Raw genomic sequence first — 16,687 nt, 5'->3', positions numbered from 1 at the left:
AATATCTGGAAGTACAAGAAGTCATTAAAGCTAGCTCCCTAATTAAAATGATGTACACAGTAGTGCTGGTACTTTAGGCTAATACTTTGGTTCTTTATCTTCCTGAGTAACATTTTTGATGCAGGACTTTAAGTTGAAAAATAGTATTTCTACACTGTGATATAACTATTTTTACTTAATTAAAATATGTTCGTACTTCTTTCACCACTGTGTACTGTTAATTTCAACACCAAGTGGTTTCAAACTGTTTCGTCCAACGTGGCAACAATGCTTAGCAAAAACAAACATAGGAACTCTATGATTAATTTTATGGAAGTGGAGATCTTTTCAGAAAAATTAAAGTAATTTTGGATTAATATATCAAGTAATACTACATTTATTTACAAATGTTTTCATCAATTTGCAGCTTTTGGTATAGACTGCGATTACCGGAGTATATTTTTCCCGGGTGGCCCTGAAGGCAGCATGCTGATGTGGTTGATCGCAGCGGGCTGTGTGGATGAGATGACGGAGCGAGGGAACAGTCTACGCCTCTCCTCTCTGTCCAAACTTCAGCGCTATTCTCTTTCTCTCTCTGCCCCGAAGCACCTCTCCGTGTCTGGGACAGCCGGTTAGCATTCAGCTCTCTTTAGCTTAGCTGTACGGTCAGAAAATAACTACCTATTTGTAATTTGGACTTATTTTGAAACCTTGTCATAAAGCCTCAAAGCGAGTCGATAGCGTTATGGAACCAAGGTAAGACATTTTAAAAGTCTGTTATAACTATATGTACTGCAGTGGATTTATATAATTTTACATTTGACAGTGAGACTAGCCTTTTTCTACCAGTATGGTGTTTTAGTGGGAGTAAATGATGCCGACATGCAGTATGATGAAAGGAACCTCATAGGACAAAAATAAGTGTGAAACATATGTCCTCCTTCCTCATATGACTCCACCCTTTTTCTTTTGAGGAAAATGTAACTAATGGGAAAATAACTTCGGTGTTAATATTTGCCTCTTTCCTCAATTATTAACTATTTACCACAAGATTGTAGGCTGTTAAGGGGGTTTAAAGTCAAACCTGTTCTACAGTGAATGGCAGTCAGTGCTTCTAGAAAATCAAACAAAGGTAATTAAAACGTTGTATTAAGCATTAACAGGTAATTGTATATTTTAAAAGGGTTAAGTGCCTTTTCCGGAAGTCGAAGTTGCTGGAAATTGGCAGTGGAAAAATTTGTATTCAGATCGTTTACTTAAGTCAAACTGTAAACATACTCCGATACATTTAAACCTGCTAAACTGCAAAGGTTACATTAGAGTAAGTTACTATAATAAGACAAGTGCACTCAAAGTAAGTGAAAAAAAATACCTAAAGGTTTATAGATGACAATTAGCTCTCAATTTTCTTGGTAAATTCACAGTTGGCTGTTCTTGTATATAAACTATTGGCTATTTTTGTGTTATTAATGAAAGCGCTTGTTTTCTTAAATGCAACAATATTAACTAGTAAATAACGTTTTAAATAAAGTAAAGTCAAACATAATACAATATTTCCCTTCAAATTATAGTGGAATAAATGTATGACTGTAAAGCAATGGATGATTTTGAACTTAAGTATAACACTTGACATTCCACCACTGAAAAATGGGTATAGTGATATTTGTTGATCTTTCCTGACACGTTCGTAGGGTTTCTCTCTTCTCATGTGGTATACAGTTTGGAATTGATTAGGATTATTGGGTAAGTTTCTCAAAGGGCCCAGTGACATCACCCCTCTGTCCTGCCCTGTTGAATTGGTGTTCAGTGATGCATTTCAGATCCAACAATAAGAGATTTGGCTCCTGATCACCACACACTGCAGCTCTCATGTGAAACAGAGGCTGCTGTCACTCATGGCTTCCCTTTGACAGGCACACACTGCTCTGCTGTTTACTCACCCAACCATCCAGAAACAACAACTGGGTGTTACTGGGTGCTATCACAGTGTCTATCAGTGTGATGTGCTGTTTCTCAGTTTGATAAGTAATGCAAACATTATCTCTATAGTAGCCACCGCTCAATGGACAAAATGAGTTTCTTAAATTGGCATGGTAAAAGATAATATAGTCTGGCATTTGAAATCACAATATTTACTTACATGATTTTCAAATTCCTCTATTTTTCAGCATTGCTGCTTTCCAGAGAGACCTTTCTTTATTATGTTGGACCCACCACAGTAAAACAAAGATTTTGGTCCATTTAGAAAAGCATTTTGCGCACAAACATATCACTTTCTAGCCAAAACCCTAATTCCCACAGCAAGTAGATTTCTGAGAAGGATGATGTAATTATATCCAATCCATTAACATACCGGTTTTACAAATCGACGAGGAGGGCAGTTTGAATTCCTGCTGCCCATGGGGAGGGGTGTGCTGGGTGAAGTGAAAAGGCTGAGCTCTGATGAGAGCTTTGTGGAGCCCCAAGGAGCTGTGGTTACACCCGCTGCTGCTTGTGTATTCAGGGAACACTGACACACACAGTATCAAATATCTCAGGCTAGAGTCCAATGATCTGCTCTATAATGTCACTGCTCTACTTTAAGAAGCAGTGCTATGAAGTTGGGATTTTCCTCCAGTTTGCCTCCTCTGGAAAGCTCATTGCTAACTTTTTGGAATGAAGCAGTGGGTTTTAGAGTTGGAGAGAGAAGACAGAAGATGATGTTAACCATAGTGCAGTTATTATTGATGCTGTAATGCTTGGCCTCCACTCAGCCCCGACTCGTCACATCCAGCCTCTCACTGAGCTCTCCTGGGGAACGACTCATCAGAGTCCCCCTGTCAGCTCAGGGCTGAAGACTGTCAGTGTTCCACAGGCATTATGACCATCATCCGCTGTGTTTAGCATTTCCTTTAGCAGGATCGTATCTGTGCAAATGCATCTCTGGAAAGTATGTGTATTCACTCTCTGCCCTAAACGACTTGTTGGAGGTGTGTGTTTGCGTGCGTGCGTGCGTGTGTGGTTGACGACACCAAAACTGCAATATAATGTTTGTGTAGCATAATAAATATGACATATCGTTTTTCAGTGCCCTACGCTGTACATATCCGGAATGAATGGCTGAAAGGTTTGGGAAGCTTTGTTTCGTGAAAGGCTGGCAGAGGGTGCGGCTACTGGGTATCCCTACGTAGCGATACCCAGGAAGTAAGTGAGAAATCTCCAACGAGGCGTTTTGGGGAGGTATTTTCTGTGTTAATAGAGTTTTACGGCCTACAGGGTGTACTTTGAGGGTTTTTGACTCTGCAGACCGTTTACATGCATAAAAACCTTCATAACACACAAGGGGATGGGTAATAACCAGAAAAGCATGACATGGGACCTTTAAGTTATCAAAGAGACAAGCAGAGTATTTGTAACTCTGCTGTCTAGCTTTACTCTCTGGGACATCTAGTTCTGGAGAGGAGGAAACCTCTGAGGATCATGTGTAACCCTAATAAGTAGAAGCTGAATGCAATGACAAACTCCCATTGGGCGCTACGCTGCCTTTTGTTATTGGATTAGAATTTAAATGAGAGCCTCCTTAGTGGCAGAAAGTGACAAACTAATATCAAATGAGTCTAAATGTGTTGACACCGACCCACCCTCCTTTGTAAAGAATACTGGGAAAACAGTTAGAGAATGTATTTTTGTCTCTGGAGGAACTTTATCAAGTCTGATGAAAAAGAACCCTGAAGAAGTCATCAGATAGTGATTTAGTTATTACATAATTTAGGCATGATCGATTCAAAATTGAAATCCTGCTTTCAGAGCTAGACGTGTGGAGTTTGAAAGATGTAGATGTTATCAAGGAAGAAAGTGTGTATTGAATGACACTACCCAGCTGCATTATGGGACATTAATGATCCTTTTTTTCCCTTTCTTTTTGGATTTGGACCTTTGCTAGGGAATCTGAAGTCCGAGTGTCTCAGCCTCTGCTGAACACTTTATGAATTCCTGCTTCTAAAATGTACTACTAAATCAGTGGAAAACCCCTTCAAGCGACTCCAAGCTATAAATCTTGAAATTAATGCGACAGAAATGTTAAGGTCCCACAAACCATACCTTGAATGCCTTTCCCCCAGCTGGATGTGAGCAGTGAGTGTGTCAGCTTCAGTGCTGCTGAGTATGCTGCCCTCACACTGTGAGTGACAGTCAGCAGATGGGAGTCTCTGTCCCTCTCTGGAGAGTCATACTGTCACTGCACTCCTCTTCCCCGCATCCTACAGTCAATCTGCTCTCCTTATGAAAAGTGACGTGTCAGTGTCGTGAGCCAACACAGTTGCACAGTCAGACCCTTCCCCCTCCACATTATACTGAAGGCCATTTCTGATGCCTCAACAATGATTAAGCAAAGCTGCCTCAGCATTCTTTTTCTGCGGTATAGGAGTGCAGAAGGAATTTCTCCCTGAGGGGTGAATTGTAGCTCCCCTGAAATGGAAGATGTCTGTGGATGCACGTGCAGAGGCCAGCTGTTGATTCAGAGTGCTGCTTTCTTTGCTTTGCTGAACCTCATTACAGGAAACATGCCTGCCGTCCACACTTCAGTTAGTTTCAACAACCCTGTGTTGTCAGTGACTTGGTGTGAGTCTACACACAGTGTCCAATTCTTCTACCCAGTCACTCATTCCTTGATATTTAAAGGGGCCCCTATTGTACTTTTTGGGATCTTTTCTTTCCTGTAGTCTGTTCTATTGGTTTTTGTGCTAAAATCCCAAAGTTCCCTCCAGAGGGAGTTTCTCTCCCTGGGCTCTGGTTTCAGACAGAGGGTGAAAAGAGGTGCTGCAGCACAGGCAGTATGAGGAAAATAAAGAGCTTTTTGAACATTAAAGCATGGAGACATGTCCCAGAAGAGGCTCATGAGCAAATAGGGCCTCCTTAAAACGCAATTGCACCAGAAAACCTTTCAATTCTGTAAGTATATTCCACTCGCGATGGCCTTTTTAAATATCAAAATCAATCCACACATTGTCTTCTTCCAAATCCAGGTTCCACAAACATTACCAACAAGGCGAAAGTAATCACAGAAATAGTTGCCTGCCAAAATAATTTCTCTTTTTGATATATTCTTGCTACTATTCTGCAATGACAGACTTTTACATTATTTCAGCTCCAAAGTAACTTTCCATTTCCAACAGCTCTTTAATGTTAGTTTGGTCTTAATGTGTTTCACTCTAAATGCACTTGATTGACTGTTAATGAAGTCTGCTGCACGCAGTTAACTCTGCAGCGTACGTTTAGCATGCAAAACAGGCAGCCTCATTCACTTTTATCTAATGGTCTCTGGGCATGAGACCCCAGTCTAACTCAACGGCTGTTTCTAAATAATTATAATATTCATAACAACTGCTTCATGATGCTGTGTGAGTCTCTATAAATGAATCCTGTCATCATGCTGTGAGCAAAGATACTGCTTTGACTCTGTTATTGTGTTGTTGTTGTTGTTGTTGTTGTTGTTATGTTCCACACATGCAAGTCAGACTTAGCATTCTTTAACTAAGCTTGCTTTGTTTCTGGAGATGGAATTTGATAAACACTGGCCTTCTTTCTATTGTAATGCTATCCGTTAAAGGAATGTAACCTGGAATATCAATAGATAAGTGATGCAACAGCAGGTTTTCAGCCCAGAGCACCAGGAGATCTTTTTGAAAGATTTAGCAAAGTTCCAGATGTTGCAGCAGAAAGAACACAATGATCATAGATGGGATAGGTATGGAGGGTCTTAATATTTTCCCTTTCAGTTATAAACTTTCACAGCTATTGTTTCATTTCCTGATGCCACGTGTGAGGTTACATGTTACAGGGAGGGCTAATAAATGACACATGCCAGAGAACAGAGAGTGGATTTGGAGATATGTTTAATTATTTGAAATGTGTTAAGTGTCAGTCAATACTTAAAAATGGAAGGTAAGAAATAAAGAGTACAAGTGATTAATGCATTTTAAAGAATTTACCTGGGAACAGGGTGTCCGTGGGGTCTTAAAAGGTATTGCATTTGACTTCAGGATTCCTGCATATACCCTGTGGGAAGAATACTCTAATATCAGGATAATTCAAATACACAGTATAATAATATCATTGATTGTTCAACAATCAACCAATAGTTGGTCAAACTGAACCAAATTCTCAGTTGAAAGAAAATGTATGTGAAGTTCTCCTAAGTGGAAAAACACTCTTTCATCTCACCAGTAAATGACAGTTTTTAAGGTCAGATTTTGTGAACCAACTTGCTTTATTGTTCCCTCCTCCACCCAAAAAAACATGGTTTGTTCAATTCAAGAAAGCCTTTCCACATCTCTCTAAAGCAGATCAAACAACTGGTGTACTTTAAGAAGCTTACATCCCCTTTCCCAGACGTAGTATCTGATAAATGCGGACTGGGTATTTCAGAAGGTCTGCTCCTTGTTTGCCTTGTTTTGAAGGGGAGCAGAGGGTACTGGTGTTGGATGTGAAGGATTCCTTTGTAGTTGCCTGGGAGGTGGTATTTAAGACCGAAACCTTCGCTTCATGGAAACTACACATGCATAAAGGAAGGGTTTGCATTAGAATGGAGGTGAAATGCACAATGGGATGGGACAAGCCTTAGCAGCCTGTATGGGCTTTCATTCTACTCCATAGATTTTGTGTGAAAGCTGAGCCTGTGTGAAACCTACGCACTGGTGAGTAGTAAACCGTTGTGTAAGAGCTCTAACATGTGTCCTTCCTTCCTTCCCTCGCTCCTCAGTGTCTAAGAAGCACGGAAAGCTGATCACCTTCTTACGCACCTTCATGAAGTCCAGGCCCACCAAGCAGAAACTGAAGCAGAGAGGCATCCTCCGGGAGAGGGTGTTCGGCTGCGACCTGGGCGAACACCTCCTCAACTCAGGACATGATGGTGAGACACACGAAGACACACCTGAGAGTACCAGGCTTTTATTCTTAACAGACTCTTAGTGTATTCTGACTGGCGAGGGTCTTAAATGATCTGGAGCCTGATTTATGGCAGAAAGTGAAGGCCATTATTTGCAACAAGCTTCCATTAGAGACAGGCTTTGATTTCTGTTCCCTGGTTAATGGAGTGGTAGAGATTACATTTTAGTTAGCATCGCATGGGCACCCTTAAAAAAAAAATGCAATGGGATTTTTCCATTGGAATTCAGAATATTGCAGAAAAAATATCTCTGTCAAACACACGATTATGATTCTTACATATTTTTGGTCAGCAGGATAATCTCATATTCTGTTGTAAAAAGCGATATAATCCCGAACACCTGCTGCATCCTCCATTTCAAATAATGAGCTAATGGTTTTTAGATAACAGCCATTGTGAGCTTCCTCAGATTCACACCACACCGTGAGTTAAAGCAGTTCGGCCAGCCCTCTCTGCCTGTAAGTTAGATGATAGCTGGGTTTAAGTACATAGCTACATGTACCTGCTGTAGCTACTTTGATGTTCTGATCCCTCAGCAGCACGCTGTCTGTGAGGTGAGCTGATGGGATGGTGTCAATGACAGAGGTGGAGGAGAATGGTTTCCTGATTACCCTGTGACATCAGCTCCAACCACTGGATGATGCTTCTCTGCTGCTGAAGCGCAACCAATGACTTCATTTCACTTCTGCTTGAGACCAACTTAAAAAGCCATTCATTCATGTTAATGGATCAATTCATGTCTGGACCATGGTCCGGACATGAATTGTTCTTGTCGTAGCAGCACATTGAATCACAGTGATCACAGACGGGTGAAGCATTCACTCCCTGGCTCTCTGTACATCCTTCCTTACCTGACACGGAGAGATAAGCCACTCTGTCACACTTTGCTGGGTCAAATGTTTGACGTGTTACGATTGCTTCAGTGACTTTAAGAAATGAAAGAGGAATTTGATCTTATGGAACAAGAGAAATACCATTTGTGGTCAGAGTGCTGTGTCTGCTCCTATAAAGACCGGTGGTAGGTGAAGACAAGTACTACTTTGCTTTCACTTACTAAGCAATATTTCCTAGACAAAAAAGTTGTATAACCGGTTGGTTAGATGTTGAATAAATAAATATGGTCATAAACAAAGCTTTTCAAACAAAAATTATAATCCATAGAATGTTAATGTTCCAAATAAATGTTGTCCAGTTAACAGACAGCCAGGTGTCTTGTTGTACTCTTATAAGCTTCATCAACAAAGAACATCAAACGGAGAGTTAAAGCCATAACCCTATGCTCCATGAAATAAAAGTAGCTTTTTTAATCCAATTTTCAGAGGGGTATGCTGACAAAGGAGAGTCCGGGCTAAAGACAAAGGGATCTTCCAAGCTACCATTTCTCCTGCTAGCTTGGTTCTACAAAAGTCCACTTTGACAATATAATGTCTTATTAACAATATTATTAAAGGGGCCATATTATTCTTGTTGGGATTTCCCCTTGCGCTTTTCTGGCTAGGGCCCCAACACATTATACATGGCAACTTTTTCACAGACTACCTTCATCTGTCAAATATTGTACCCGAACATCTCAGCTTCCACTTTCAGTGTAAAGGTGACTCTGCCACTGCACTTGAGCTTTGAAACTAAAATGTAAGGTAACAAACTCTTCACTTAAATAAATTGGATGCTGTTGTTTGAAATGTAAGAGGGTTCACTACTGTTGTGTCCAAATCTGTCTCCACATTCATGTTGTGTATCTTTGCGATAAGAGAGCCTCATAAAAAAGATCTTCCTACGTAAAGAGCTTGGAGAGGACTCATCCACCCTCGCTGTCCTCTTCTCTGTTGCAGAAGGACATTTCCTTCAAATCTGGCCGCCTTGTTTGCTCTTTCGCTATGTGTGGAATTTGTCTGGACAGCTGCTTCAGTGCATGTCCCACTCTGCCATTTCTGAATGCTGTTTGAGCCTCCACACATAAACACCATCCTTATCCACCATATACACACACACTCACAAAGAGAAATAGCATGTCTGTATGATTCATGGTTGCTGAAGGAGAATTAAGAAGCTCTGTGGTTTCTCTTCATTGTCTCAACACAAAATCACTGGCATTGTGCTTTAACCTGTTGTACCCCATCGACCCGCCCCCGGGTGAAAAAACGCATAATCTGCAGGAAACAGCATCTGAGGGCTTCTTAATATTTAATAAACTATGAATGTTTTATATCCATGTAACGGGAAGAAACTCAGCTAACTGGGCTGAGCCTATGACCATATTAGCCACGAGCGAAAAAATGCTAACGGCGTTTGCACAGAAAATCACTCATAACACCCTTATTACTTATCGTAACTGAAAATCCAACCCATCGATTAGATCGTGAGAAGACACAGAATCGATCGGTACCTACATCATCACTCTATGATAACAACTCGCGACATAATAAACAAAAACAGACATCATAACTCTTGGCGCTAGGTAGCAACAACGGCAATATCTCATACCTTCGTTGTTGTCTGATCAAAAGTTGTCTTCAATAGCATTAAAACGATAAAAACGCTGCTGAAATTAATCCATAGGTTAATCCAATGTGTCTGTTTCCCTTTGAAATGATTTCTGATCGTCCAAAAGCAATAAACCTACTTTTCCATTTTCAGCTGTCAGACCGTGAGATAGGTTCGCTCTGGGCAAAACTGCATGCGCGAAGCCCCCACCTTTTTTTTGTTAACGTGTGGTGTGTATGTGGAAATTATTCTTCGATTCTATTGGCTCTAACGGTTAAAAAGAGATGTCAATCACCAAAATCGACCAATGGGTTCCAGAGAAACTGCAAAAACGAGGTGACGTGCAACAACATTAACCTTTCTGTTGGTCGCTTGTTAGCAGACCATTCACGCGATGGCAGAGCGAACAGCTACAGGCAGGGCCCATAATGATAGCCCTATAGTTTAAATCTACTACCCACACATAAACATATGGAAATGGGTTACTATTTAAAAAAAAAAAGTATTTATAAATGTATTTAGGAACCTATCCATGTGATTATAAGTGGGGGTCGACCTCAAATCCTCTAGGGGGGTCCGGGGGCATGCTCCCCCGGTAAGATTTTAATTTTGGAGTTAAATGCATCAATCTGGTGCATTTTGAGGGGAAAATAAAGAGACTAGATCTATGGAAACACCTATATTAAGCACAACTGTATACGATTTCAATAATCATAAAATCATGGCTATAACCAATAACATACCATTTCCAATATGAAAAAAACACTGAAACTTGTTTATTAATTTATTTTTGATTCATTTATGAGTGTGTCTGTGCTCCTGAACCAGCCTCTCCTGTCTCTCTCCTCTCTCCTAGTTAACTTTTTATTTATTTATTCATGCATATTTTACTAATCACATTACATTACATTTCATTTAGCTGACGCTTTTATCCAAAGCGACTTATAATGACCGATTACAGGGACATTCTCCCTGGAGTAACTAAGGGCTAAGTGCCTTACTCAAGGGCACACTAGAATGAACTCACAGCCTTCCGATCTTCAGCCCACCTCACTATCCATTAGACCAGGGGTCTGCAACATTTTTGACAAAAAGAGCCATTTTGTTCCTTTTCCAAAAAAAAAAATTGTCTGGAGCCGCTAAACATATTTCATAGCTTGCTAGCTAATAAAGTTGTATTTATTGTTATATCAGACAAAAACTACAGTTTTTTTGCATTTATTAGGCTATTTATTACGTTATATAAAACTATTAAGTATACAACTTTTAACCTCTAATAAGAAACAAAGAACTCCTATACACAAGTTATTGAGCCGTTTCCGCTCTACATCCTGAACTCCTCCCTTCGATGCAATGCACTTCCGTTTTGGCGGACTGGGTTTGTTTTGCTAGCTAGCTCCGTTGTGCCGACAAAGCACTGATATCGCAGAGACAAAGAGGATATAACAATTACAACATGAAGAAAAGTGGTTCGGGAACTACGTGTGCGGTAGTTGGTTGCAATCACTCGAGAAAGCACCTGAACGAGTGGTTAGATAGAGAGTGCTACGACCACAAACCAGCACCCAGCACCCAGCCATGTTGTTCATTAAATACAGATAAACACAACAAATACTGCATGCATTGTATTTTTTAATATTATATATGAATATTTTCATAGTGATGTAATTGTGTGGGCTGCTTTTATATTTTAATTTGTAATACCTGTTAGGATTAAACATGTGATCTTTCTTGTTGAAGCCATTTCTTTAGTTTCCTCTAAACAATTAATTAATTCAGTGTTATTTATGTACAGTATGAGCTTAATATGAATGATGAACTGTGTTAAAAGAAATTGTAGCACTCTAAGGAACATATGAAATGCAATAATGAAATTAAATTACATCAAACTTTATTTTCACTCAAACAGTACAGGCACATATGATATATTGCACAGCATAAAGAGAACATCTATATTGATTCTGACTTTTCTACATCCAACTCACAGATTTATCATTACTTTGAGAAAAAAGATTATTAATTTTCCCCTTTTACAAGGGAAGATATGGTCATTTGGTCTGGGAATGTCATTTTCGAGCCTGAGACCGGAAAAACACGCTTGGGGTCTAACAGGTTAAAGAACATGATTTGCTGCCTCATTCACTGACATGTTCTTCTAACTATTTACTCCAAAAACATCAAATAAAGAAATCAAATCTTTTTAAAGCTCTCAGGGTATTGGCTCAAACGTTTCCCCCTTCAGCTCCAAAAGTCCTTTTTCCTCAGATAGCACTAGAAATGTAGTTAATCACACTCCAAAGTCTTTCAGCGCCTGCAGCCTCTTTTCCAGAAAGCCTGTGAGCTCTAGCTTGACCTCGCTTGTACTCGCTCTTCAAAAGAAGAGTCATCACATTCTTGACCGTGAATGTCTCAGTGAAGACTGGACAAATATTGACTTGTGTGTGAAGTGTTGAACGGCTCTTTTTCTCCTCACAGTGCCCCAGGTCCTCAAGAGCTGCACCGAGTTCCTGGAGAAGCACGGTGTGGTGGATGGCATCTACCGCCTTTCTGGAATTGCCTCAAATATCCAGAAATTACGGTAGGAGACACACTGCCTGTTTATTATGTGATTCAAAGGTCAAATGAGAATCTCCCCTAATAAAACAACTAGTTTTTACAGAAATGTCCTTAAATGTGATAGGAGGAGCTTACAAACCGTATCCTACCATAGCCCTCTATAAGCTGACAACATACTGTATGAATTCCATCTAGGGTTATTGCATCTGTAAAAGAAAATCGTGATGACGTGCAGGTGTTACCCATCAACAGTTACACTGGATCAGAACTTAAGTCATCTGAACTCTGACAGCAGTTGTAACTGTTAAAAGGCAATTTATATGTTGTGGACATTTAAGTAGTTATTGTCAGTGTCAGTATAATCCTGTGTTTACATGTAAACTAGTGCAGTTCCCGTTCAGGATAACTGGTGCAAGATCTTCTTGGATTTCACAGAGACTAGGGCTATTCTACTATAATATTCAGGGGGGCAAGTTTTCAGAATGCTAACAATTGAAAAAAGAAGATGTAAAAATGCCCTGCATTTAATTTCAGCGTTTGAGCATATAGAAATGTAGGCTATATTTATAATTCTTCTGTTGGACTCATGGGAGCAATGTAGACCTGTTTTATTATTAAGCAATATTTTCTAGTTTTATATTTGTTATATATTGCCCCCTATCTTTCACCAGGCATGAGTTTGACTCTGAGCAGATCCCCGACCTGACCAAAGATGTGTACATCCAGGACATCCACTGTGTGGGCTCGCTGTGTAAGCTCTACTTCAGAGAGCTGCCCAACCCCCTGCTCACCTACCAGCTCTACGAGAAATTCTCTGTAAGCAAAGCCTGAGTAGCTCAAGCACTTCTCACACACCAATTTCTAGCACAAATGTGTGGATATACAAGTCTACTTACTATTATAACACGTGACTTACTGAAAGATACTGATTGTGCTTATTAGTCTCTAGCGTAAAGTAATGAAATGTAAAGAAATTCCTATAAATACATCTTGTAAGAATTCTACAGTGCATCTTGCATGTATTAGTCATAGACCCACTGACATACAGTATAAGCATTGAACCTAACTCTATGTGTGACTTGGAAAAACAATGTTGTCCAAGCATAACAGAGATTTCAAGTAAATGCTGGTTGTTATTGCAGCTGGAGAGAGGAGGGGTGGGGGGCTATGGCTCCTGACGGATTCCCCCCTGCTCCATGTAGCGGCGTAAACCTGGCATAACAAGTTAATTTAGCCTTGTGTTGATTCATCACACTATTTATTTCCCTCCCTTTCTTTTCACTTTGAAGGATGCTGTATCAGCAGCAACAGACGAGGAACGACTCATCAAAATCCATGATGTCATACAGCAGCTTCCTCCACCGCATTACAGGTCAGTGTAGAGGCACACCGCCCCCCTGTGGCAGACTCAGGAACTGCCAGATACAAATGCATCCTGTGTTGTGGCTCCTGTCTTGATAAAATTATTGTTTTTTTTACGGCCACAATGCATTGAGGGGAATCATTTAACAGCTTATACTCATCTGTGTGCTTTCCAAAAGCATACAAATGCACATTTCTAAGTGACATTCCTTTGGGATAGATCACATGGTGAAATATTGATGCTCTGAAGAATAAACTCTATCATGGCCATTAGTGTGCTTATAACTTGTAGGGGACCAATTTATGTGAATGATAGATGTTTGATTCATAGGACCCTGGAGTTCCTGATGAGACACCTGTCCCACCTGGCAGCCTACAGCTACATCACCAACATGCACAGCAAGAACCTGGCTATCGTCTGGGCCCCCAACCTTCTGAGGTGAGGGCCTCCTGCACCACACAATGTTCTCTGAATGCATGTTTTATTGAGTTGAATACACTGTCTATCATCACATTAAAGCCACCTTGATTGGTTGTTTTCTTAATGTTTTAAACAACACATCTCAAACTAATTATAATGGTCTTCACAATTTGATGTATCTTTAATTTAGGTTATGTAGGTTTTGTATACTTCTCACATTAAAGATTTATCTTTATTGAAATGTATAGACTTATTGAAACACTCACACTTCAACACATTTACCTGATATGCTCAGGGGCGGGACATGTCAAAGTGGTTTACCAATCACAACAGCTAACCAATCAGAGCAGACTGGGCTCTGGTTTCAAACAGAGGGTGAAAAGAGGTGCTGCAGCACAGGCAGTATGAGAAAAGTAAAGACCTTTTTGAACATTAAAGCCTGGACTTGGACCTGAAAATGAGCATAATATGTTCTCTGTACATGATAATGAGCTCTGTGCAGCATAACGTTTCCTGTCTCCTGCTTTAAATTAGTCACTCTGCCTTAGTGGAAGGATTTAGGCACATTTCTGCGGGGAGTGCTGATCAACACAACATCAAATGCTGGAAGTCATTTTTAACTAATTAAGATGAATTGTTTACCTATAATTGATTTGCTATTACTTATTTAAAGTTGGGCATTTGACTAAATCTAACCCACATATCCTCCCCTGTCATTGTCAGGTCAAAGCAGATTGAATCTGCGTGCTTCAGCGGCACAGCAGCCTTCATGGAGGTCCGGATCCAGTCAGTGGTGGTGGAGTTCATCCTGAACCACGTGGATGTTCTATTCAGCTCCAAACTCAGCTCTCTGATACGAGAGGGAGCAGGTACGTTCAGGCAGATACCTCCTCTGCTCACTACATCTCTACACCAGCCAATGCTGCTTCTTCTCGAGCATTAAACACTGTTCTATATCGCCAGGTCACAACTCGTTGTCGCGGCCTAAGTCCCTGCTGGTTTCGTCTCCCTCTACCAAACTCCTGACTCTGGAGGAGGCCCAGGCCAGGACCCAGGCTCAGATCAACTCTCCGGTCACTGAGGACAGCAAGTACATCGAGGTGGGCGAGGGTCCGGCTGCTCTGCAGGGGAAGTTCCACACTGTCATTGAATTCCCCACTGAGAGGTTTGTTAACTCCTCTGTCTAATTTGTCATGTAATCACTATGTGTCAATTGTCATTTAATATACAATCTAAGTAGTAAAGACACACTCTAGGCCCACAGACATCTATCACACGTCTACTGTGTCCATTTAATGTTGGTCAGACTATATTGAAGAGTTTTCCCACCTGCACCAGATTGCCAGTATTTCAGAGGACAGTCGCTGTCTCCAGTTTCAGACTTGGGAAGATGTCCTTAAAGTAGAGATGATGTAAAAAGAAAAGCTTGAATCGAGATGGGATTGATTATTCGTCCCCTGTGTCTGAATCTGTCTTTGAGTTATGGTGTCTACGTGAGTAAGTGAAACTAATTCTTCTTTGCCTGCTTTTCCATTATTATAGGAAGAGGCCTCCTATTAAATCAAAGAAGTCTCCTGTAGGTAGTTGGCGCTCTTTCTTCAACCTGGGCAAGTCTTCCTCCATGTCCAAGCGCAAGCTGCACCGCAACCCCAGTGAGCCCAACGAACTGAAGGCCATGGCACTGGCCGGTGAGTCTTACCTCCTCAATTAGAAGGAAAATAGTCCAATTGTAAAAAGACAGGAGCTTATTTGACTAAAAAATGAAAACAATGCTTAATCCTTGAAATGGCTTTGTTTCAGGAGGCAGAGGAGACTCAGCAACATTAAGATCAGCCAAGAGTGAAGAGTCACTGAGTTCCCTGCACAATGTTGAAGGTAATAATTTGTGTCTTCTCGTTTAATATCACGCATTGCTGCCCCAACTGTAGTAAATAACTATTATAAAAATAGTTTCTGAATATATTATTTTCTTTCTTCAGGAGAGTCGAAGGTGTACCGTCCTCGCAGGCCGCGCTCCAGCAGTGACGCTCTGTCAGCCTCCTTTAACGGTGAGCTGCTGGACAGCCGGCAGCACTGCAACTCCTACGACAACCTGGACGCCACAGATGACAGCGACGGAGACGACGGGCCCATCTGTGTGCCTGCCCTCATCTCTCCCCCCCGCTCAGCAGGTGAGGACGTGGACCTCAGCCCTCCAGACATCGGCATGGCCTCCTTGGACTTTGACCCCATGTCTTTCCAGTGCAGTCTCCCCGACACCTCTTACGCCTTCCCTTTAGATGACTCACCCAAGGGGGCTGAGGGTTCCACGTTAAGGAGGAACCATGTAAGCGCCTGTGGAAAAACCAATGGCTCTGACCTCATCGCTGCCACATTACTGAGCAGCCTGATGTCCACAGACTTCAGCCTGGCCGCTGGACACAAGGTGGAAAGCAACAAACTGACCACTTCCTATTCTTATACTGACAAACCCACACAGGCCGTGTCACCTATTAAATGTGGAAAGACCACTAGTTTAACGCCTTTTCCCACTTATGAGCTTTTCTCTACTGAGGTGCCTGACAGGAATACGGCTGTACAACCTTCATCCCCTTATTCAGCAGCGGAAGAATCTCCTCCCCTGATGGGCAGTGTCCTGCTGAGGGCAGCAGAGCTGTCTCTCAGTGAAGCTTTTCAAAAGGAGCTGCACTCTAAGCTGGAAGCTTTTGACAGTGTGGACAATGGAGAGCTGAAGGGAGAGGACAGCCTGCCGCGGGCGCCAGCTGCCAGCAGCCACGAGCACCAAGGTAGGGAGCAGATAATGACCTTTTTTATTTGTGTACTTTCTTACCTGTTCCATTAAACTATGTAGATTCTTATTTAAGAATAAGGTTTTAAGTCATGCCATTAATTATATGACTGCTTTCTTCTAGGTTTAGTCTCCCAGGCTTGCATGGATTTGGTCTTAAGTAAAATTTAAT

General features: G+C 41.2%; 1 protein-coding gene across 4 annotated transcripts in view; it reads left to right on the top strand.

Annotated features, from left to right (window-relative positions):
• arhgap32b (Rho GTPase activating protein 32b) overlaps nt 1-16,687 on the top strand; it is a 31,720-nt gene that overhangs the window by 10,216 nt on the left and 4,817 nt on the right. For 3 of the 4 annotated variants that reach the window (XM_010769722.1, XM_010769721.1, XM_010769720.1), the window contains 10 exons: nt 6,719-6,868; nt 11,864-11,966; nt 12,616-12,760; nt 13,234-13,316; nt 13,638-13,745; nt 14,451-14,596; nt 14,691-14,892; nt 15,270-15,415; nt 15,528-15,602; nt 15,707-16,513. In XM_010769722.1, the coding sequence (XP_010768024.1) occupies nt 6,719-6,868; nt 11,864-11,966; nt 12,616-12,760; nt 13,234-13,316; nt 13,638-13,745; nt 14,451-14,596; nt 14,691-14,892; nt 15,270-15,415; nt 15,528-15,602; nt 15,707-16,513 (1,965 nt within the window). Of the gene's footprint in view, nt 1-566; nt 736-6,718; nt 6,869-11,863; nt 11,967-12,615; nt 12,761-13,233; nt 13,317-13,637; nt 13,746-14,450; nt 14,597-14,690; nt 14,893-15,269; nt 15,416-15,527; nt 15,603-15,706; nt 16,514-16,687 lie in introns of those variants that run through there. The other variant, XM_010769723.1, reaches the window with a different exon arrangement.

The sequence above is a fragment of the Notothenia coriiceps genome, unplaced genomic scaffold (assembly GCF_000735185.1).
Source record: "Notothenia coriiceps isolate Sejong01 unplaced genomic scaffold, NC01 NC01_scaffold00007693, whole genome shotgun sequence".
NCBI lineage: Eukaryota > Metazoa > Chordata > Actinopteri > Perciformes > Nototheniidae > Notothenia > Notothenia coriiceps.
Note: the sequence above shows the minus strand (reverse complement) of the source record. Positions and strands in the feature narration are given on the sequence as shown.